The sequence below is a fragment of the Aristolochia californica genome, unplaced genomic scaffold (assembly GCF_029961685.1).
Source record: "Aristolochia californica isolate CCGP_79_NKW_82.1479 unplaced genomic scaffold, dmAriCali1.0.hap1 SCAF_12, whole genome shotgun sequence".
Classification (NCBI taxonomy): Eukaryota; Viridiplantae; Streptophyta; class Magnoliopsida; order Piperales; family Aristolochiaceae; genus Aristolochia; species Aristolochia californica.
This window is the reverse complement of record NW_027181793.1, coordinates 23,974,516-23,997,478: the sequence shown is the minus strand read 5'-3', so window position 1 is coordinate 23,997,478 and position 22,963 is coordinate 23,974,516. Positions and strand designations below refer to the sequence as shown.

Below are 22,963 nucleotides of genomic sequence, written 5' to 3'. Positions count from 1 at the left end.
GGTAGAAAATCTGAACCGGCGGCTCCAAGCCGCTCTGGTGGAGTATAAAAGCCGCGGGATTTTTCTGATACAGAGAAGAACTATTTTTCGCTCCATCTCTGGGCAACTGATGCGATCTCCGTCCGATTCTTCGAATCACCTTTTTAGGGTTTTGAGTGAGATTTGGAGGAGGCCGTCTTGGCTGGGAAATTGCTGATAGCCTGAGACCATTTTTTCTGGATTAGGGTTTTCAGTGTTCTTTCGAGATGCTTCTCCGAAGCTCGTCAACGCCGATCCTGAATTCGTGGATTCCGGTCTGTCGGGATGTCTTGCAGGAGTCCGATAGTGCTCCGCCGCCGGTAACGAAGGCTCGATCGATCTCAATGCCTTCTCCGTTTAGCACTTCTTCTCCTGGGTACGATTCGTCTCGAATTTCGTCTGTTAAGATGAGTAGGACCCTTTCTGACACTGATCTTCATGACCTTGCGTTACCTCCGCATATGCCGAGGGTGAAACGGGCCCTGCGTACACAGAAAAGTCTCCCGTCGGTGCATGTTGAAGAATGTGAGGAGGGGAAGGCTCTGGGTTCCGCGCCTTCTTCGCTCGCGCGGTTGTTCTCTAGTTTCGGTTTGGACGAGTTGATGGAAAGCGACGAGGAGTGTTCTGTGGAGGTGAAGGGTGAGTTGTCACCGCTGCTTGAGGGTGGTGGCTCCGACGGGGGTAACGGGTGGATCTGTGGAGGGAGTGGAAGTGGAAATGGAGGTGGAGAGGGTGAAGGTGGATGGGGTTTTTCTGATTCAAATAATAGACATGAATGTACGGATGCATATTATCAGAGGATGATCGAAGCAAATCCTGGGAACGCGCTTTTTCTCACCAATTATGCTAAATATCTGAAAGAGGTAAGAAGAAAAATGAATTCCTTGACGAATTCTTTTACTCTTATTGTTTCTTTTCTTTAGTTCGCTCCTTTGCAGCAGATTACTTGTGAAACTGGTGGTTTCTGCTAATTTGATGATAAGAAGTGAGTAAAATTTGGTGAGCTTTGTGATGATAGGTTCGAGGGGATCTTGCTAAGTCGGAAGAATATTGTGCAAGGGCGATCTTGGCAAATCCTGGTGATGGAGATGTTCTTTCTCTTTACGGCAATCTCATATGGACGACACAGAGAGATGCTCAACGAGCTGAGAGTTACTTTGATCAAGCTGTCCAAGCCGAACCTGATAATTGGTAAGAACCGTTGAATTTTATGGGATTATTTTTCTTCAATGTAAATTTCTCCTTGTTTAACGAATCAACTTTCCATTTAGTTGAGATGGCAAGCTATTAGCAACAGAATGATCTCTATATTCCTCTGTATGCTGGTTATAATTTCTCTCTGTTTTTTCATTTAGATAGTTTAGATTTACTTTTTTCTTTGGTAATGGATCTTAATGGCATAACTGGTGATCGTTTTGTGGGCTAAAAATTTCGTTTTTTTTCCTTCAAAATGATATTGGGTTTTACATCTTCTCATATATTACCCGACTTGAATAGATGGATTTTATGTTTTCCATTTTGGTTTTTTCTGTAAAATGGTAAGTATTTGCAGACATTCATCCTTGTATCTTATATAATTTGCTTATTTATGTATGTGTACTTTGCAGCTATGTGATGGCCTCGTATGCTCGGTTCCTGTGGGATGCAGAGGAGGAAGAAGAAGAGGAACAAGGGACGACACAATCGGCACCATTGTTTAGAGGAGCAGTTGCTCATCACCATCCTCTAGCTGCTGCAACTTGAGAGAGTTCTTTGACGTATAAAAAATATGTAAAAAGTTGATGTAACCCTTCTGTAAATAGAACAGGTTGGATGGAAGCAGGGAGTAGTGGTGAGGGGGGGAATTTTCTGACTGTATAATTTTTTTTTATTAATCTACTACTCTGGGTTGAGCAGGCTAGAATAAACTCGAGCGTGCTTTTGTTTTCCTGTTCTTGGCGTGAAATGAGAAGTCTCTCAGCTTTTGCCTGTAAACAGTTTTAGTTCGTTGTGAAGCATCAAATGGTTTCAGCCTTTCTGGTCAAAGAATTTGCAAAGGGATCCTAGAGGAATATTTTGAGGCAGATATTGGTATTATATATATCTTTATTTATTCCTCAATGTCTGGAAAATTATGATATGAATAAAACTTTTACCTACTCTATTTTCGTCATTTATTGCTAAAAACTGAAATGAACGTCTAATATCTGCTTTGCATTAAGGGCTTATTAACCCGTTAGAACTGAGCTGCCTGTGCATCTCCCCCACATATAAGCTCTGCAGGTTTCCAAGAGCAAAAAATGCCCCGAGTAAAGAAAAAACCCTTCTGCCCAACATTTTATCAAGTAGAAAATTTATACAATACATGAAAAAGAAAGCACAAAAATTACATTTTAGTTGTATCTACATAAAATTGCATCTATACATCACTTGCATTCTTGCTAGTCAAATAATTTGCAAACTTGGATAACATTAATGGCAACCAAAGGGAAATCGATCTCCATGAGCAGTCCATTTTTACCAGTCTGAAACTCGCTACTTGTTGAATTTCATTTTCAGCGGGCTTCTAGATCTCTGCAATAATAGCTACAATTGCAATAAATAAGCCGGTGCTGAATTAGAAAATTTTCAGAAACCTTTTTCCATCGATCCCTTGAAGGTTCGCCTCACTTGCCCGTCCTACTCCATAATCATCTCAAAGATACAGAGCGACATCTCAGATTACAAAAAAGAAAAGAAATATTAATATTGGAAAAAAAATACAGTACTGCAAACATGGGCGTTAGTTCTAACGGTAAAAAAATAAAAATTAAAAGGTAGAAACACATAGAGCTCTCCCAACCTTGCAGCAAACTATGACACAAGCATCACAAACATAATACAAAATTCTCTCACTCCCTGGGTCGGTCCATCAGATGGTATTCTACGAAGTCTCATTGATGAGACCTTTTTTCTTTAATATTGTAGGAAAAACAGCTTCCATCTCTATTTCAGTAAAGGCACACACCACAACTTCTTACAGCACCATGTAGGCTCACTAGACACTTTCTATCGGTGCATCAGCTTTCACAGGGCTTTCCTGCTCTTCAATTTCCAGAGATCCGATTGGATTGGAATCATCATCGGTTTTTTCAGCTTCCAGAGTAGCAGCTTCAGCATCTAACTTTTGATCTTTCTGTTCATTCGGCTCACCTGGTGGTTGTTCCATTGAACTTGATAAAGAATTCTTTTGTGAGGGCAGTCTAGGCAGTGATTTTCTTTGCAGCTTCTTCACGTGAGAGGGTGGTGTTATTTTGGCAGTTCCATTTTGAGAAGCCTTTTCATCAAGGCTCAACCTACCTGGTCGAGAGGTTTTGTTGCTGATTGTCTCAGTAGCTTCAGGTGCAGTTACAGGTGGGTTCTTCTGTCGACCAAATTTTGGAGATTTTGCTCTTGTTGGAGGTACCTGCATGCATCATCAAAGAACAATAATTGCAAAATAATCCCGGTAAGGTCAACAAGAAAACTCAAATAAATACCACATCATTGTTTTGGATTGTTATTTAGAACCAAAGTGACGATAAACCTAAGATCCTGGTGGTACATACAATAGAAAAGAGTCATATCAAAGAGTTGGCATCCATTTGGAAAGAGAGTGAATGATACTCAACTTCGACAATTTGATTGTCAATAAGCTCGATTTTCACCATTTACAAATGAAAGTGCTTAATTGCTTATAATTAGGAAAACTGGTTCAAATTGTTGTTGAGGCTTGTGAATTTGTTTATTTTGCAGAATCAAAGAATAAATTCATAAACATAGAAACAAACATTTTTCTTATAATACTTAAAGTCAAACAAATTAGTAACTGTCTGCATAAATCCTTTCGCTCCATTCTGATGTATTTTTGAACTTTGCATTTCACTTAAATGAGGCTTTCATGTTTCAACGAATTTGAGCACAAGAGATATTGTACAGACTACTTCCTATGGAATGCATGATTCGGTTAGGGCGAATGATCCAAGACTAGGGGTTCCTTTTTATTCAAGCAATAAAAATAGATTAAAATAAAAAAAATATCTATTTATTTAAAAGTAGCAGGTATTGCTTAACAACGTAAAAAGTAAAATGCATAAATGGTACACATGTTACTTTTAAATGAAAATCGTACAGTAAGGGTGAAACCATCCTTTTATATCCCATGTAAGTTTTTCTATATATCATTAAGGCAACTTTACAAAGGGATCATTATTTGACAAAGAAAAATTAAATGTTAGTCCTTACTGACAACAAGTCATACAAACAATGAACTCACTGAAATTTATAGAAATTTAGAGCTCCCATTTGAAAGGGGCAAAAAAAAAAAACCTAACATACTACAGGAATCCCTTTGTTGCCCATGCTTGCTTTTCTTCTACATTTCTTTGGAAGCTGTTTTTTTTTTTCTATTTTGCTTTTTTTTCTCATCAGGATGCCTATTATTCTGCTTAATAAACTTCTCATCGTCTTCAAGAATAAGGCTTTGCACATCACTGCTTTTTCATAGGTGTTATTCTATCCAGTGGAAGTCACACCCATCTATCTACCATGCTCTATGAACAGTTTAAAAAATCAGGTAAATTGTAAGACTTTAAGTCTGTTTAATGAACCAGATCAAATTAATTTTTGACACTCATTTGAGCCCCTTCCTATGGAGTTTGGTATGCATGTAACTTTCTCGAATCACAGAGTATAAACAAATAGAAGTACATATTAAAAAAAAAGGAATAGACTAAACAGCCGTAATCTATAAAGAATGCATTGACAATTAGAACGGAAGTAAAAATGAGTCATAAGTCATAACAAGAAAGTGCTTCATAAAACATAAAAAGGAGCTCAATAAGCTATAAGGGTATATAAAATTCAGAGAAAACATTTTACGCACAAAAGGTCAAGCTTACCTTCTTCAATTCCACCTTGGGAGGAGCAGGTTCCTGATAGAAACTGGGCATAGGTGTTGCTTTAAAGGTTAAGCTCTTTCTGAGAAGCTTAATCTCTGCTTCTTGAGTTTCCTATACAAGAATGGAGCAAAATAAAAATAAAATGGCTAGACCCCATCTAGCAACGCATGCACATGCAATATGAGAGTACTACCTTAGATTTGGCCTGCAAGTCACTTTTCTCTAATTCCTTTGCATGAATTTTTTCCTCAAGCTTAGAGTAGAACTGATACAGAACATAACAGAAATCATTTTCAGTTGATTGCTTGTGGTGAGATAGGATATTTCTGTAAATTCAGAGTGTGGAAATAGCAGACTAAACACATCAACCTCCAACCTAATCAGGTTTCCAGGTTGCGTTCTCTAAACAGAACACATTGGACCTGAAGGGTTAAGTGGATTAGTAGCAATTGCAGCCCAGAACTGCAGCTCAATCCAAAAACGACCCTTCACACCTGGACTTCAGTTATAACCACCCCATTCTACCTGAACTGTCAAGACATTTGAGGCAGATGTTTGCCAGAGAAGAATAGATGAAACAAACCTCTTTTCTTTTCTCAGCTCGTTCATAACATCTAAAATTGAAGCTGTAGGATGGAGTATTTCCAATTCTCAGGGCTTTGGAACTTCCTTCAGTAGGGCTTCTGAGAAGCACTTAAGGATAACTTTTAAGTGATGAATGACAGATTGACATATATATAAAATAAAGAGGATAAGATTAAGAGAATAACACAAAGAAGCTTATAGTGCAAGGGATACAAAGAAGCAGAATGGTCTTTGGCTTTATCAGGTGCTCCCATTTTCAGAGGCTTGAAGTCTTTCACCTGCTCACTGCAACAATATTCAAATTCCTCAGAGAGGAATATATACCATTTTCTTATTTATGGATGAGTCGTGATAGAGAAAAACTTACTTTGAGCCTTCTGAATGTGAGCCATCAAAGGTGGCAGAAACAGATTTCCGATGCTGCTCAAAGAGAACATAAAACAGTAATCGCTAAAAATGTGAGGAAGTACAAATACCACATGACCACAACTAGAAGTCAAAGAGCCAAGAAGAAAAGGCAAAGATAACCGTGACCTAACTAAGTTACTAAGCTCTCTATGTTCAAAAACTACTTTTACCTCGGAAGGATGAGTGGTGGAGCTGCCTGAGTCTGCAGATTCTTTCCTCTCAGCTTGCAGCCGGCCATTAAATGAGCGCCTGTTGGTTGCAGAAGCAAAGCCCTGCTTTGATCGGGAAGTTGACGTGGCAGGACCATCAGAGACAAGACTATCCTCCCCTTGTTTACCACTTTTGTTTTTTTTCACCCAGGTACCTGCAGCATTTCTTGTGCTTGAAGGCTTCTCTTTCCTGGAGGAAAGGTTTTCGCTCTTCTCCTGATCCTTCTGTTTTCTGTTGTGACTTGCCTGCTGAGAATCTTTTATGCCAGGCTCCTAGAGGTTTCAGGAGACAAAAAACAATTGAGACCACTGAAAAATCATACGATCAAAGCTAACATATGGAAAAAAGAGACGCTACAAAAGGTGAACCTCAGAAATGTTGGAACTTTTCCCTTCAATCTCTGCTGTGGAAGACTCAACTGATTCACTCCTTTCTTCCGGTGGAGTATCTTCTGATCTTTCCTCCACATGGATGCTCTTCATACCATTGACAAGACCATCCTCTTTATCCATAATTGTACCCTCAAGAACACCATTGGTGTGACCAGACACACTCCCATTGTTCACTATGACATTATTAGCATCCATTGCACTCCAAGAAAGTGGACTGCTAAAAGTAGGAATATTTTTCCTTGTGCTTGATCAAACTCTACACAACAGCGGATATTGTAAATACATACCCAGACAGATCTTAATTTAAACAAGAGGGAAAATAAAAGCATGCAAAACAACTATCCCATCTATAAGACAACTGAACAAGGATATAGCCAACAATTCCAAAATATTCAATATCACAAGGATCTCTGCAGAATCATGCTACTATTTGCATGTCCAAAAACTATTGGAATGCATAATTGAATAAATACTTGAAAGGGCGTTTAAGAATCTAGAACACAGTTGGAGATCCACAAAAACTACATAAAATTCTTAATAGGAAATAAAATGAAAAATAAAAAAGAAAGGAAGTTGAAAGGCATAAAAGATAAAAATGGCCATACTAAACATTTATTTTTATTTTTTAAAAAAATACGAATTTTTCATGTAAAATGTAGAAAGCAAATGCCGAGGCAGACAAGCGGCATCACGCAGAGAATGCAGGGCGGACACCACAATTTCAAGAAGCACAATATGACACCAAAGTTCCGATTGATGCTCGCAAATGAACATTCTTCCATGCACAATGTTAGATGGTCCCACGGCATACGCAAACGAAACAAATGCGAGATACCGCAGTCAGATGTTCCAAAGGTGGCAAAGTTCCGCATGAGTTCCAAAATACACCAGCGCAGTAAGATCGAGAATCCAAAAACTAAACCAAATGAATAGAACTAATATCCCCCCGATCTGCCTAAATGTGAAAACATTAGAGAGATTCAGCAAAGAACCAATACGATGCGGACTGTACCTTTGAACACCTTCCGCCATTCCCTTCACTAAATTTCAAAACCCCATCCTAAGAAACAACAGCATAAAGAACAGCATAACCGCGATACATATCAACGAAGTAAACAATCTCTTTCTAGGTCGCAAAGAAAGGAACGATTCCATGGTTATTTTACAATGCTGATCCTCGAAAGCAACCATATTACAAATTAATGCATTTGCAATAAGAAACTACCGCCATATACATAACGTCCCCCTATTTCCAAACTTCAATTAAAAAAAAAAAAAAAAAAAAAAACAATAGAACAAGACACTACCAACCGATCTCACGACCACCCGATTTTAAGAAAAAAAACGGATTTAGAATAGATAAAAACTAATGGAATCACGGGAGAGAAGATCCACTTCCACAAAAAACGAAGCACCTTGGTTCAAACGAGTCGATCATCAACAGGACACGAAAGCAGCTCCGGATTTGTACATGAAAAGCTCAACATTTCGTTACTGCGGAGCATTACAGAGCCGGATCTCGGACGCCATGATCGTACTGAATCCGTAAGAGTGTTAGAAAGCGGGGAATCTGGCCCCTTTTTCTCTCACCCCTTTTCCTTTTCTCTTCTCCGGAACAGAAAATCCCACGAACCTCCTTTTCTGCAGGGAACGACTTCGAATCAGAGGAAGAGAACGAGAAATACGGTTAGACGGCTAATAAATGCGTATAATCATCCTCAATACATACGGTTTCTCTTCCCTCCCCGCTTACCCCGCTCCCGTCATTAAAAAATGGAAAAAAAAAAAATCCTCATATAAATTAAAAAAACTCAAATATTTAATGAAATTACTCCATTACCCTCATCAATGGGCTAATATCCGTCCTCCACCCTGCCACAAGTTGGGATCGAATGGGTTTTTTCATCTTATGTCCCTTAGGGTTTTACCACATATATTTATTTTATTTTATTTTATTTACGAAAACCGTATAAAAGTAAAGATAAATTTGAAACACCCTCCGAAATGGAGAAGGCCGGACCGGGTTATTACTATTTCTTAAAACCCACCCCGAATCGACCAAAGATGGCAGAGTCGTAAAAAGATACCAAATTTGGAAGCTGATCTTGACAGTAACTTTACAAAGACCATTTTCGAATTTTTTTAAGCCACCCAAAATCAAAAGGATGCCTAAGGCCTAGCCCTGCTTTAACCAACGGTTGCAATAATTAGTTGCTACTAATATGGGTTTCGACGTTCATCACAGGGCCCACATAGCATAAAAGGGTATGATTGGAAATAAATTTATGAGGGTGCTTATAGTCCGACATCCTCCACAGCACCTGGCCCACTCAAAGCGTAAACTGTAGATTTTTTTTTCCATTCTCTAATATTAAATTAGACAACTGGATAAGACGGAAAAAGAAATACGGGAACCAGATGCTGAGGTGGCAGATTTATTACATCGGACTAATTTAGTGATAATATTTAATTTCTAAAATATAATAACATGACCAAAATACCCCAAGGGGGAACTTGAGATTGAGCGAGCCGGGAGGCAATAATGAGGCGGCGACAAGGCTTGTGATAAGGCTCGGTTGTCGGTGTTATGTCGTTCATGAGGGGGTGGGCCACCAGTGGGGAAGCAAAGCAATTGACGGATTTGGTGGCGTTTGGCTTAGCGTGTACATTTTGCCTTATCATCAACTATGGAAATCAAAATTAAAAAATATTAAAAAATAAAAATACAAATTAAGTGATGATTACTATTAAATATAGTACTTAATTTTTCCAATTAAATGTGCCTTGGTGATTTTAACTTTTGCTTTTATTTAATCGTAGAAGGATAAACTTTTAATCTCATTAATTAACTTAAAATCCACTCTCAACTTTATTTTAATTATTATTAAAACACATATGGATATTTATAAGTTAAGTAATGCCTAATAAGCTTTGGAAAATTATCAATTAACCACTTATTTATTGGTATTTATTTGGAGTCAAAGATTAATAATTAATTCCATAAGCTAGTGATTAGTTTAAGTGCTTCAAAAGTTGAAGGCCAGATTGATTAATAACCTTATTTATAGCTTTAAATTCATTAAACTAACACACTAATCATATCATAATTTCCGAAAAATGATAATCCCATTTCACCCATTACTTTTTTTTTTATAATTTAATATGAAAATAAATAAGAGTATTGACCAGACATGGACCACAAGGGAAGGGCCCACAAGGTGAGTCAAATTGTGGTCAGGTGCCGGTTTGCAGAGGGGCAACCAGACCTACATTTCCTGGCAAGAGGGGTTGGCCCTGACTACCGTATGCTGGGCTGCTCCGCCAACGCAGGCAACATTCTGTGTCATCGCACGTGTTGGACGGGCCCCCTTTAAGTAACTCGTGTGGTTAAATCATCACCTTAGGACTTACACCGTTACACGTATTACAGAACATGTGGCGTGTTTCCTCATCGTCATGATTTATCACCTGCATTTTGTGGGCCCCAGGGGAGTTACCCCACAAAAGACGGTTGGGATTGAAATTGGTGCAGGTGCAAGAGGCAAAGTAAAATAATTTAAGAAATGGAAATTTTTGAAAAAAGGAACAGAACTATCCAGGTTGCAGCTCTGCCTGGAGTGGGTTTGATCTAGTTTTCCATTGAAAGGCTTGTTTTTTTGGTCAAATCCTTAAATGAAAGGTTGGAGCAGAAGAGACGAAAGCAAGAGAGGGGGAAAGAGGATGGAGGAGGCATTTTCATAAGGGGATTTCGGATGAGGAAAAGAATGTGCCACCGACCAACCACTGCAAGTCATTGTATAGTCCCTGTTTCTGTTAACAGGAAAAGGACCCGCCAATTGAACCATGAAAATGGCAGGGATGGAACAGGACAACAGTATATATCAGATTATTCAAAGGGCGTACCGGCGATTGGAGAGAAGTCATCCCTGTCCAACAAGAAACAAAAAGCTGGAGAAGGCTCACAAGTGCAGGGGTGGCCGGGTGGGTGTCTTCATTCCAGTTAAAATCTCAGCCTCTCGGGTGTGACTTTACATATCATTACATCCCCTGGCAAAGTGAGTCAGTCAATCACTTTGTGATCTCAGGCGTTTCCTCTTGAATTTGATGAGAAATTTTGCTGGTCTAAACTGCTGTAGATTGTATTTTTTGTTCAAAATGAGAAAGAGATTTCATAATATGAGCCTCTGAAGGAAAATACAGGAGCAAGGAGAACGCAATTAATTCAGATTCAATAACACATACAAGTCATAAAAGCACAACAGCAGAGCAAAACCACCCAACCAGAAACTTAGTCAACAGGGGCGGTACTTCTCACAACAAGATGTTGGCAGCTTCGAACCAAGGAATCAGCCAGGTTATTAGAACTCAAAACAAAACTGTAGTAGATTTCCGATATCATCAGTTTGGAAGAACCAAGCTCCTGTGCCGGAAGTAGAATATTGTTGTAAGAATCATGATTATATAGCTGCTGTTGAATACATTAAATCAATACAAGAAGATATAAAGAAAAACAAAACTATGCATTTTTCCACTTTGCTACAGAATATACAAGTTTGATATAAGCTCTTTTAAAATCTTCAAAGAATTGCATCGGGTCACCAGCCCAAGCTGTAATCCACCTACAGCAAAGAAAAAATCTGTCTTACGTAGAGAGCTCATGCCAAAAGGTTTATGACCAATTGGAAGTAAAATAATATCTAAACTGTCATGGTCTATAAAACAGGACAAGAAAAACACAACTGAAACTCTATACTAGAATATAGTTATGACCTGGAAAGTCTAGAGAGTAATGCATCTAGTACTAAAATAAGCAATAGTAGGACCTTATGCATTCCTCATCCTGGGCAAAAGCGTGGTCTGATGGACGCCCCACCATGCTTGACATGCCACCTGAAATTAGTTACAAAATTTCAGATCATATAAAAGAAGAAAAATTAGAAAGGAACAAAATAAAGGGCCACCCAATTCTTTTAAAGATAGTTTCTTGACAGATAAGAGACAATTGGACCCAAGGAAACTTGGAATGTGTTCTTTAGAGCTATCTTTACAATTCTTTCTACAAAAACACATAAATGAAAGTAAATGCTTCCACTGATAGTAGTGTGGAAAAAAAAATTATGTTAGATAGAGCTTCGTTTGTCCGAACAAAATCAAAAGTTAGTTTTATCACATACCTGAAAACATCCATGGTTTCTCCAAAAGGACTTTGAAATATGAATTGTCAAAAACAGTGGGATTTTCAAATCCTTTACCACCAATAGTATGTGCTCCCGAAAATACAACCAAGTTCTTGGGTGCTACAAAATGAAAGCTAGTTTAATCATTGATTGTTGATTTAACCTAATCAGTACAATTTTTACAAGGATTAAACGCAGAGAATGATTTCAATTATATTCCAATTTAGCATAAAACAAAGCATACAAAATATCGAGTGCCTTTAAACTTAGACATCATTCACCATTTCTATCCCATTATCTACCAAACATTTTAAAGGAAAGTTCAAAATCTCCTTTGTCTTTTTTTCTTGAAAAAAAAAACAAAGAATTATATGAATGTGCTTGTCAATAACTGTTGAAACTCCAGCTTCAACCAACAGTCAGATACAAGAAGATTCAAAGCATAATATTACAAGAAATAAAAGTGGTACTTTGATTCCTTATGTTTCGACCCTTGGCACTTATAAAAATTGATGATTTGGCCCAAGCAGAGGCTCAAAAGAAAGGAAATAAATGGAGAAGAAGTGAAACACTTTTATTTTTATAGATGGCAGTACTTCTAACAACTGCTCCTTTTCCTTCTATGTATTTAAGTTGTTATCTTTGAATTTCAGTGGAAGTTTTCTAGTTTGTACTTAAAGAAGGACATATGAAGCAGATGTAGTATGCACTTGCCTTTACAGATAGGAGTCCTGAATTTTCAGGTCTATCAAGCTCAAGGATGATTGAACCGTTCATACCACCTGCATACTAGCAATTACACAAGTTCAAATAAATCCAAGAGGATAACTGAGTAAGTAATAAAATATGATTTCCCTAAATTATTGAATGACATAAACATGATGAAACTTGAGCAATTATAGAGAAATTTAGCAGTTATGCAAGATATTAGTGAGCGAATTTGTGTGGTTGATATTGCTCAACCCAACCATTTTTCTCGAGCAAACAGACAAGTAAAACTAAAAGGGGAGAAGCACTTGATAAATAGTAGGGAAACAATAAAGTATGACATTTGTTCACCAATTTGAAAAGAAAATCGCTTCAACATACCGAGTATCTTCATTGTGTCAAGATACTTTAAGAGCTTTACATAATATATTGTTTTTCAATTTAAGATACATAGTTATTTTTTCCTTGAAAATCGTTGTGAGACAAAGTTTGATTTGTCAAATTGGATTAGCTTGGTAGAAGCAATCCTTCATATTCAAAACTTCCATGAGTAATTTAACTGAGAGAGTTTGCAACTTCAAAACAATAGACCAAAAACTACATATAGCATCTGAGTGTAGAAATAAACTCTCTTACTGATTAGGCAGAAAGAATACCTGAATTCTCTTCCTTCTCAAATGTCCCAGTATCATGAAAAGCCGGGCGGAGCATTCCAGGACCCTTGGTCTTGGAAACTACTTTCTTAACCTCGTTTTCACTATCTACCCTTACAGTATCAACCAGGAAAACATATAATACAAGAATTCCTTGTCACCGAGAATAACTATATGAATATAACATAAATGTAGCATAATCAAAGACATTGCTGTGCAAATGTTTACAGCAAAACCACCAAGAATCAGGAACCTACTTGAATCAGAACATATAAGTTGAAGGAACACAAGATTGCCAACTTAAGCAACACAAAATTGCCATCAAAACATCCATTGAGGCACAGATGGCACTTGAGTTCAAGGAAAATCGTCATAACTTCAGCTTAACAAATAGGCAACACGGTGGCAGGAAGTACTATATTCCATTAGCGGCCAAACGTAAAGGGAGCAAAAATGGAGTGGTCAACAAACAAATGAGCTCTCTTCTCGTATGCAAGCTGTTATCGTCTGTTATTCAAAGGATTGACAAAAAAAATTAGACAAAGAAATCATTAAAATGAATGGTAACAAGGTGGTCGAGCAACTCAACCTTTCAGAGATAGTAAAAATTGCGAAATTTACCAAGGAAAGACCAGGAAATGTCGATTTTCGCGCCATCACATTCTTGAACCTTTAGCAGTACCAATTTTTATCATGCGAAAAAGCAATTTTCAACTTACGGAAAACTTTAGCGCGGCAAGTGTTGGCACTTTTTGCGGGAATGACTTCGAGGGTTCTCTTCCCCTGAGCATGTGGTCAGAGGTTCTCCTTGTTCCCCAGTTGGCCGGAAATTTAAATACTCTCGAAGAGGAAAAAAGGTTAAGAGTAACGGAGAGGGCATGGTGCAAGGGTCGTCGTCGACATCTTCAGGTAGAGGCTGCAGAAACGAGAGAGTGTCCGACTCTCGCCGTCAATCTCCCTTTGTTGAATTCTGGTAGACGGTAACTACATGATACAGGGACTTCCGAACCAAGCGAACCTGTGCGCAACAGAAAGTGCTGTATAAAGTATTTGTGAATTTTTATTAATAAAATATTCTGATAGTTTATAACTTTTACTTAACTTTTTTATTGTTAAACTAAAAGATAGATTTTAACTTGTGATAAATTATGAAATACTTAAAAAATATATATATATTAGTTAATTAATTAAATATATACAACATAATTAAACAAATACTAACTTTTATAATATTAAAATAGTTAATCAAATTATAATTTTGTAATATCTAAATTCTCACTCATAAACTGGTAATTAAATATAATATTAACCATCATGAATTTATAAAAAAAAATATTTTATTATATAAAGTTAGTCTATTATCTCTTAAGATAGTTGTGTCAGAGTTACGTGGTTCCTTCCACCACTAATGGGTCAGGTATTTAGCTTTTTCGCTCTTAACAAACTGGTTTTTTTGGTTGTATTGGCTAGGCGTTTGACATAGTATCAAAGTTGGGCACCACGTTCCGTGTTTGAATCCCGACGAAAACGGTAGGGAACGGGAACGGGAACGGTGGGTGTCAGAGTTGGCGGTGGTTCCGTCCACTATTGATGGGTTAGGTACTTGACTTTCTACACTTAACAGACAGGTCTTTTGGGTTATATTGGTTAGGCGTTTGACAAGTTGTACTTAACTATTTTTATTAATTGCACTATGTTAGATTTTAACTTGCGATAAATTAATAAATAATTAAGAAATAAATTAATTATTTTATTAATTATTCATTAAGTTTGCTATTAAATGGATTTTCTCAATCTACACTTTTCTTTATGAACCCCAACACAAGGACCACGTACATAGCTGACACAAGTGGTTTTGGGGAAGAACCCTTCTCTGCTCCTTTGCAAAATTCTTTTTGTTTTTGTTTTTTTTGTGTTTCTTCTTTGCTTGAAAGTCTTTTTTTTCTCAATTTACATTTTTCTTTATGAACCCCAACCCGGCGTCCATGTACATAGGTGACACAAGTAGTTTCGAGGAAGAACACTTATTTGCCTCGTTCTATAGGTCGAACAACCCTATCACCGTAACTTCTTTTCCTTCAATGATATCAACATCAGAGCTTTGGCGTCGCCTTCTTTTTGGCCCTTTTTCACTAGCATTGGTGGTTGTGGAGCCTCTGATACATGTTCGAGCTAACGGAATCTAATCGGAGAATCGGCCTGTGACGCTCCTTGAGGTGGGATTGTAGAGTTCAAGTAATGGGATGATATAGTGTTGGTGAGGTGGGTATTTGTTAATTGGGTGTATTGAATCCGATTAACCGACCTGACCCGATTACCCGGTTCAGATCCGTGTCGGGACCCGATTAAGAAGTTAAAATCGGGAGCTCTGATTTGGGGATTTTTTTAGGAGAAGAGGTTGGGACGACGAGGGTTTTTTGGGGGATTCTCTGCGCAGAGAAAGAGGGGTTCGTCAAGGGAGAAATCGGTTTCAATTATGTATGCTAGAAGCCACAAAGCTTCACCCCTTTTCGATTAGTGGATTCTCGTTTCCTCCCATGGAGTAGGCTGTCGCCGAACCACGTAAGATCGTTGCTTTCTGTGTTGTTTGGGTTGTTTTACTCATTTTCTGCTCATATTCGTTTTATCTCCTTGATTATATGCTTCATGGTTTGATATTGTCGTGATTATATGCTCGGATTAGTGTCTTCGTTATTACAAGTGGTATCAAAGCGAGGTTTTCCGACGACGGCGCCAGATATCCGTTTGTTCCTCTCTATTTCCGCTGACGGGAAGAGAGCTCTCTGTCCCGAGCTTCCATTTGGTGTTTTTTTTTAGAAGTACCGAAAGGAGAAGAGAAATTATTTTTTTTGGGCACTATTCATGGTGTCTGTCAGTGTCCAGGAGGAAGAATTTTTTATTTTTTTTTTGGCACTGGTTGGTGGTGTTTGACAGTGCCAAGGAGGAAGAATTTTTGTTTTTTGGGCACTGTTCGGTGTTGGACTCTGGAAGTGACAAGAGAAAAGAAATTCTGTTTATCAGAGAGGTCAGAGAGAAGATTTAAACATCTGAGCATTTTTGTGACCGAGGGTATTTTGGTAATTATGACTACGAAGTATACATTAGAGAAATTTGATTGGCAGATGAGTTTCAGTTTGTGGCGCATGAAGATGCGTGCCTTGTTAGTACAACAAGGATTCCACGAGTATTGAATGGAAATGATAAGTTTCTAGCTACGATGTCGGAAGAAGCCAAAGAGGATCTTGACATCAAAACTCTCAGTTCCATTCAGTTGTGTTTGGCCGATGAGGTTTTGCGGGAAGTTACAAATGACATGACAACAACTAGTTTGTGGCTGAAGATGGAGAGTATTTATATGATTAAATCTCTCACAAACAAGCTATATTTGAAGCAACGCCTTTATACTCTTCGGATGAAGGAAGGTACATCTATCAAAGAACATCTTAATGAGTTCAATAAGATTATTATGGATTTGAGAAATATAGATGTTACCATTGAAGATAAGGATCAAGTACTGATTGTGTTGTGCTTTTTACCCCCATCCTATGAGCACTTCGTTACGACTATGCTCTATGGGCACGATACCATCTCTATGGAGGATGTAAAGATATCGTTATACTCTAACGAGTTGAGGAAGAAGGTGTCTACCAGTGGGAGCGAGGAGCAAGTAGATGGTTTGCTTGTTCGAGGGCGAACGAAGGAGAAGGATTTTGGAGGCAGTGGCCGTTCGAGGCCGAAGTCAAAGGGGAAATGGGGCAAGTGCTTTTATTGTTATCAACCAGGTCATTTTGCAAAAGATTGTCCAAAACTCAAAGAGAAGGAGAAAAGAAAAGAAAAGGGAGAGGTTGCTGAAGATTATTCTGATGGTTCAGAATATGTTCTCACAGTTGAGTGTTGCACACTCACAGGATGAGTAGATACTTGATTCGGGCCGCTCCTACCACATGTGTCATATCAAGGATTTTTTCTGCGACGTATCAGTCGATAGATGGTGGTACAATTTTGATAGGGATTTTCGTTCTGTAAAACTATTTGGGATTGGAACGGTTCAGATCAAGATGTATGGCGGTATAGTGAGAATTTTGTAAGAAGTTCAGCATGTACCAGTTTTGTTTTTTCTCTAGGTTCTCTTGTTTCCCTTGGCTGCAAATATACAACTGAAGGTGGAGTTTTTTTTGGAGGCCTGTATGGGTACACTGGTTGTGATGAAAGAGAAAAAGGTTGGTAACCTTTATGTGCTTCCGGGCAATACAGTCATAGGTACTGCAATAGGTTCCTTATCTTCAAATTCAAATACTGACACGACTCGTCTGTGGAATATTCGGTTAGGGCATATCAGTGAGCAAGTGGAGTTTGAGGGTGATAAATATGGCTACGCCGACATGGTCGCTTATGTATTACCTGTGGCAGAGACCGGTCTGTTGGGAACATCGTGGAGACTCGTCGTTGCCAGAGGCTGGAATCGTGGAGACTCGTCGTTGCCAGAGGCTGGAATCGTGGAGACTCACCATTGCCAAAGGCTGGAGTAGTGGAGACTTGCCGTTGCTAGAGGCTGGAGTTGTGGAGACTCGTCGTTGCCAGAGGTTGGAGTCATGGACTCGCCATTGCCAAAGGGCTAAGAGTCGTTGATTCCAGAGGGAGTCATTGCAGCAGGGAAGTCTTCCAGTGGCTGTAGGCAGATGCAGCATTGGCTGTAGACAGAGGCAACAGTGGTTGCAGGTAGAGATTGCAGTGAGGTTTTCCAGGTGTTACTAGTAGAGGCAATAGGGAGTCGTTGTTGTGAGAGACCATTCAGTTTTCAGAGCCCTCTAACTACCGTGAAGTTGTCACGAGTAGTGATGCTGCTCAATTTAGACTCTCAGGTTCTACACTCATGTTCAAGCACGGTTTGGACTTTCGTTTGGTGTTCGTAGTACCTAAGGAGGATGCCCTATGGGGCAAGGTGGAGAAGGCGATAGACAGGTTCAGTCTTTCAGAGAGGATTAATCGAATTCAAACCAAGGTGGAGATTTGTTAATCAGGTGTCTTGAATCCGATTACCCGGTTCGGATCCTTGTCGGGACCCGATTAAGAAGTTAAAATCGGGAGCTCTATTTGGGAATTTTTTTAGGAGAAGAGGTCAGGACGACGAGGGTTTTTCGGGGGATTCTTTGCGCAGAGAAAGAGGGGTTCGTCGAGGGAGAAATCCGTTTTAATTTTGTATGCTAGAAGCCGCAAAACTTCACCCCTTTCCGATTAGTGGATTCTCATTTCCTCCCGTGGAGTAGGCTGTCGCTGAACCATGTAAGATCGTTGCTTTTGGTACTGTTTGGGTTGTTTTACTCATTTTCTGCTCATATTCGTTTTCTCTCCTTGATTATATGCTTCGTGGTTTGATATTCTCGTGATTATATGTTCGGATTAGTGTCTTCGTTATAACAGTATTTTTGTGGAAAAATGGATTAATTAAGAGAAGAAAGAATTGGGTTGAAGACATTGTTGCGGGATGTGTTGGGAAGAATTGGGTTCTGGATGGCTCCGTTTATGCAAGCCAAAGTTGGGGATGATGAGCTTCTCAACATCATCCTTGAAATAGTTTTTGTAAATCTATGCAATAAGAGGAGTGTCTCGTGAGGGTAGAGCAACCTTCCTTTTTTCTTTCCATGAGTGAAATGAACGACTGAAAGTGAATTCACTCATCGCATAGAGTGAATTCACTTTCACTCAGGTTATGACTACAACGAGTGAAAATAAATTACTTATGTAATTCACTTTCACTTGTAACTTACACTAACCTTCTTTTATTCATTTACCGTTTGAGCATTTGGGCAAAAGGGTTGATATCACAATCACCCAAAATCTTATAAAACAAGGCAAATTTGTATAACTTGTTTGTGTAAATAAAAGATACAAGTAGAAAAGAAGAAAATAAAATAAAAATATAAAAAAATATTTTTACTATTTGGTGCGAAATGGTTATCTCAGCATGATAGTTGGGATATCCGTTTTACGGATTAAAATAGCCGTTGGCACCGAATGATTTTTCGTATTGGATAAACTTGATTACAAGTTACAACTGAAAATACAAAATCTAATAAGCTTAAATTTAAAAAAAAAAAATTCTTGTATTGCTTCGTTTAAAACTTTTAAACGGTAAAATGAACATATATCCGACAAAAGATCTGGCAACTACAACGGCGGGAGATTTTCAAATGCTCCGAAACGTAAAAGATTTCGTTGTCCAACTTCCAAAAGCGAGGCCAGGACGATTGCAGTCGCATTAACCGGAGATCACAAGCACCAAGATACAGTACCTTTGGTTGATCTTTTCAGATAAGATTTATCCCCACATTCATTATTTTACTCTGCAAAGACTATTGAATCGATTTTCATACTTTGTCTTTATGGAAGGATACAGCTTTGGCAGGTATATATGACGGCCGACCATGGAATGCGCGGTCCCAAATCGAGCGAAAAAGTACCAAACAAGAAGAGTACAAAGCGGTAGGTTCGCACCCCTAATAGAGTCTTAATCTCTTCCATCCGTAGCACCATGAGTTGATTGAAGATTCTCTAGCCGCAAGAACGAGAATCAGTTCCACACTGAGGACATGAAAAGACGGCACGGAGACTGATAATGGGTACATCCAGTCTCACCCCTCCGTTTCCTTAGGAGAACACTGAAGTTTAACTGCATTCTAATTCGAAACGGCACATTGGAAAGTATCCAAAGTGCGATCCAGAAACAAGCTAAAAACTCTCAACCTTTTAAGGCTTTCAATTGAATAAATATTTCTGACTGTGCAATATGCAATTTCGTGGTTTCGCATGCTTCTACCTTTACTTGTCTGTTTTACGTTGGAGTGTTTGAACAAGATTTGAAAGGAAATACAAATTTCGAAGTAATTTGTCTACTAGTTGTTCTTAGAAACAAAACTGTCGGGTGCATTCTCTAGGGTTGCTTTGGAAATTGACGATCACCTCTTGTTAAAAGGGAAAGGAGGAAATGAAACAATGCCAAATGCATCAGGAGCTTCACTAAACCATGACCTGTATTATCAGAAAGAACTACCTCTTTTCTTCTTATGTGGAATTTTCTGAGACGCTCATTCGCACTAGAATAACTGGAACTCCTAGTGAACTGATTCTCTAGCTATATCCCAGTCAGGTATCTGCATTATTGAAGCCAAAACGTGTGTTGTAGAGCAGTATCAGAATAAAAACCACAGTTCCCCCAGCTGTTCTTCACCGTGATCCACACTCCTTGTACTACTATATAAATTCCCTCAGACCAGAAGCTCTCAATGACCTTTTTAATGCAGCATATTTAGCACTGAAAGACCAATACGAGGCAGTTTCACCCATTTGAAATGGAAGCAGGGAAGCCTAGTGAGAAGACCTTGGAGCCAAAAGATAGTTATAACCTAGCATATCTTATCCACTTCATTCTTGGTGCAGGTAATTTGCTTCCATGGAATGCTCTTATAACTGCTGTTGATTATTTTGGAAATCTTTATCCAGGGAAGCATGTGAACAAGGTTTTCTCTGTGGCCTATATGGGTTCTTCACTCCCAGTTCTGGTTGTTCTGGTCAGCTTGAGTAAGTGCAGCAGAAAACCTGGGGTAAAACTGCGAATGAATCTGGGTTTTTCTCTATTTGTTGTTGCTTTGCTGACAATCCCTATTATGGATTGGGCATGCCAAAGTGGTGATAGAAGATGGAATAAAGCTTATACGGTTACAATTATGGTTGTTACAATTTGTGGCTTGGCTGATGGATTGATTGGAGGAACCTTGATCGGTTCAGTTGGGGAGCTGCCTAAAAGATACATGCAAGCAACATTTGCAGGGACTGCAAGTTCAGGTATTCTATCCATATGAGCCCATTTATCTCTCTCTCTTTCTTCCTGAACTAAAATCATTAGAAAAATTTTCTTTTTTTGTAAATATATGGATTAGGGCCCACCATGGAAAATTTTGAGGCACAAGAATACTTATTTGGTAGCATGACTAGTTAACCGAAAAAGCCAGCGATCCAAAATTTGGTTATCTACTTCAGTTTATGTTGGTTTTTAGAAACTGTGAGATGTGTGTAGGACCATCTGTTTACAGGGAGCTGAGCTTCAGTCTTCACCTTAAAATACCTTGATAAAACCAGAACAAATGTTGCATGATCTGGTTTCAAAATTAGCTGGCCAATCATTTGGGGATCAAGACTGAGATTAAGTGAAGAAGGACTTCAGATATGAATGTTCTTGTCTTCTAGTTTTGTTGGTAAATTTAGTGGGAAAATACTTTCACACGAGCAGAGGACTGTTGATAGTGACTAGATAAGCAGCTGTACTTCAGCCAAACTCATATTCATAAACAATTTGTCGTCATATACTAATAGTAAAATATTTCCCCACTAGATTAGCAGAAGACTAATAGTACTAATAGTAAAATACAGTACTAGTCTTGTTCAAAAAATATTGTCTAATGGGTTTCATATTTATAAGTTACCTTGGATAATGCATTGAAAAATTTCAGTTCACCTTCTGGGTGCAGGTGTCCTGCTTGCGTTTCTGAGAATAATAACAAAAGGTTCAGTTCCTCAAACTCCACAAGGCCTACGAACAAGTGCACATGTCTACTTCATAGTCAGCATCATAATAGTGCAGGGATGCATTGTCTTTTATAACATTCTGGATAGGTTACCAGTGATCAAGTACCACAGAAAGGAAACTCATTGTCAGTCAACAACCTCAACAAACACAGAAACCAATGCTGCCGAGCTCAAATTACAGCCAAAAGTTTGGGATGTATGGAAAAGAATCCAATGGTTAGCATTTGGACTAGTGGTTATCTATACAGTGACTCTCTCCATATTTCCAGGCTTCATAACCGAGAATGTCAATTCAAAGCTTCTTAGGGACTGGTATCCAATTTTGCTTATAACAACTTACAATGTGTCTGACTTGGTGGGAAAGTGCCTAACTACATCATCGATACCAAAGAACACGAAAAAGGTGACGTGGTTCTGTGTGGCACGAGTTTTATTCTATCCTCTCTTTGCAGCAAGTCTACACGGTCCCCCCTTCTTCAGAATGGAAATTCCTATAATATTACTCACTAGTGGTCTTGGGCTAACGAATGGGTATCTGACAAGTTCAGTTATGATCCTTGCTACAAAAATTGTATCCATTGAAGAGGCTGAAACTGCTGGAATTTTGATGGCATTGTTTTTGGGAATTGGCTTGGTTGGAGGATCAGTTCTTGGTTGGTTCTGGATTATTTAAAGCTTGTAAACTGACTCGTGTTCTGTTTTCTCTCATATAGAAAATTTCCTATGGACCTTTCTGTTCTAATTCAGATGCAAGAAATAAGTTATTTCCAGTAGCCCATGCAAAATAGACACACACCACTTTGTCTGAGACACTCCAAATTAATCCTTCCCAGCATTCAAGTTCTCTTGAATTCAGGAGGGGCATGTCTAGAGTGCCAGATTGTCTCAATATTTCATAGCAAGATTCATTGTTAGGTACTTCTCTCCCAGGTTATTCACTTTGTACTGATGAGAAAATGATATCAAATGATTCAACTTGACAATTATGCTGTTAAGAATTTGTCTTTTTTCTGGGGGAAAGTATGCTTAGATTGGATGGTTTGTGGTCTGAAGGTTTGGAGCAAGGCTCCTTTGCAAGTGGAGCTAAACACATAGTACAAAATGATTAAATGCCACTGCATAGAATCAACCTGTGCATGTGAATGATAGCCTATTTGCGACTGTACTGCAATGACTTTTGTTATCAGAGCTGGACGTTTCCCATGTGAACACCATGATCAAGGGAAATAATCTAGTTAGTGGCATATTTAACATATCCATTTTTTGAAACATCAAAATGTTGGAATTATTCCAAAGATCAGATTTTCTTGAGCTGCTGTGAATCAGGTTAC

The 22,963-nt window shown here is 38.5% G+C and overlaps 4 protein-coding genes across 4 annotated transcripts; 2 read left to right on the top strand and 2 right to left on the bottom strand.

Annotated features, from left to right (window-relative positions):
- The first annotated feature begins 72 nt into the window (after window positions 1-72).
- LOC137946042 (uncharacterized) lies at window positions 73-1,992 on the top strand. Its single transcript, XM_068792207.1, has 3 exons — window positions 73-881; window positions 1,037-1,209; window positions 1,626-1,992. The coding sequence occupies exons 1-3, from the start codon at window positions 246-248 to the stop codon at window positions 1,759-1,761; spliced, it is 945 nt and encodes a 314-aa protein (XP_068648308.1). The 5' UTR covers window positions 73-245; the 3' UTR covers window positions 1,762-1,992.
- Window positions 1,993-2,718: 726 nt separating this feature from the next.
- LOC137945922 (protein WVD2-like 5) lies at window positions 2,719-8,164 on the bottom strand. The gene is made up of 9 exons (XM_068792023.1): window positions 7,927-8,164; window positions 6,488-6,767; window positions 6,080-6,391; window positions 5,869-5,921; window positions 5,715-5,786; window positions 5,500-5,599; window positions 5,110-5,181; window positions 4,917-5,027; window positions 2,719-3,442 (listed from the first exon to the last, which is right to left on the bottom strand). Exons 2-9 carry the CDS (start codon window positions 6,704-6,706, stop codon window positions 3,035-3,037), a joined length of 1,347 nt encoding a protein of 448 aa, XP_068648124.1. The 5' UTR covers window positions 6,707-6,767; window positions 7,927-8,164; the 3' UTR covers window positions 2,719-3,034.
- A 2,513-nt stretch (window positions 8,165-10,677) lies between these two features.
- Window positions 10,678-13,321, bottom strand: LOC137946939 (uncharacterized). The gene is made up of 6 exons (XM_068793228.1): window positions 13,307-13,321; window positions 13,053-13,157; window positions 12,403-12,470; window positions 11,686-11,808; window positions 11,335-11,401; window positions 10,678-11,130 (listed from the first exon to the last, which is right to left on the bottom strand). The coding sequence occupies exons 2-5, from the start codon at window positions 13,105-13,107 to the stop codon at window positions 11,336-11,338; spliced, it is 312 nt and encodes a 103-aa protein (XP_068649329.1). The 5' UTR covers window positions 13,108-13,157; window positions 13,307-13,321; the 3' UTR covers window positions 10,678-11,130; window position 11,335.
- Window positions 13,322-19,406: 6,085 nt separating this feature from the next.
- Window positions 19,407-22,435, top strand: LOC137947031 (equilibrative nucleotide transporter 8-like). The gene is made up of 3 exons (XM_068793322.1): window positions 19,407-19,532; window positions 20,487-20,891; window positions 21,575-22,435. The coding sequence occupies exons 1-3, from the start codon at window positions 19,475-19,477 to the stop codon at window positions 22,303-22,305; spliced, it is 1,194 nt and encodes a 397-aa protein (XP_068649423.1). The 5' UTR covers window positions 19,407-19,474; the 3' UTR covers window positions 22,306-22,435.
- Window positions 22,436-22,963: the final 528 nt, after the last annotated feature.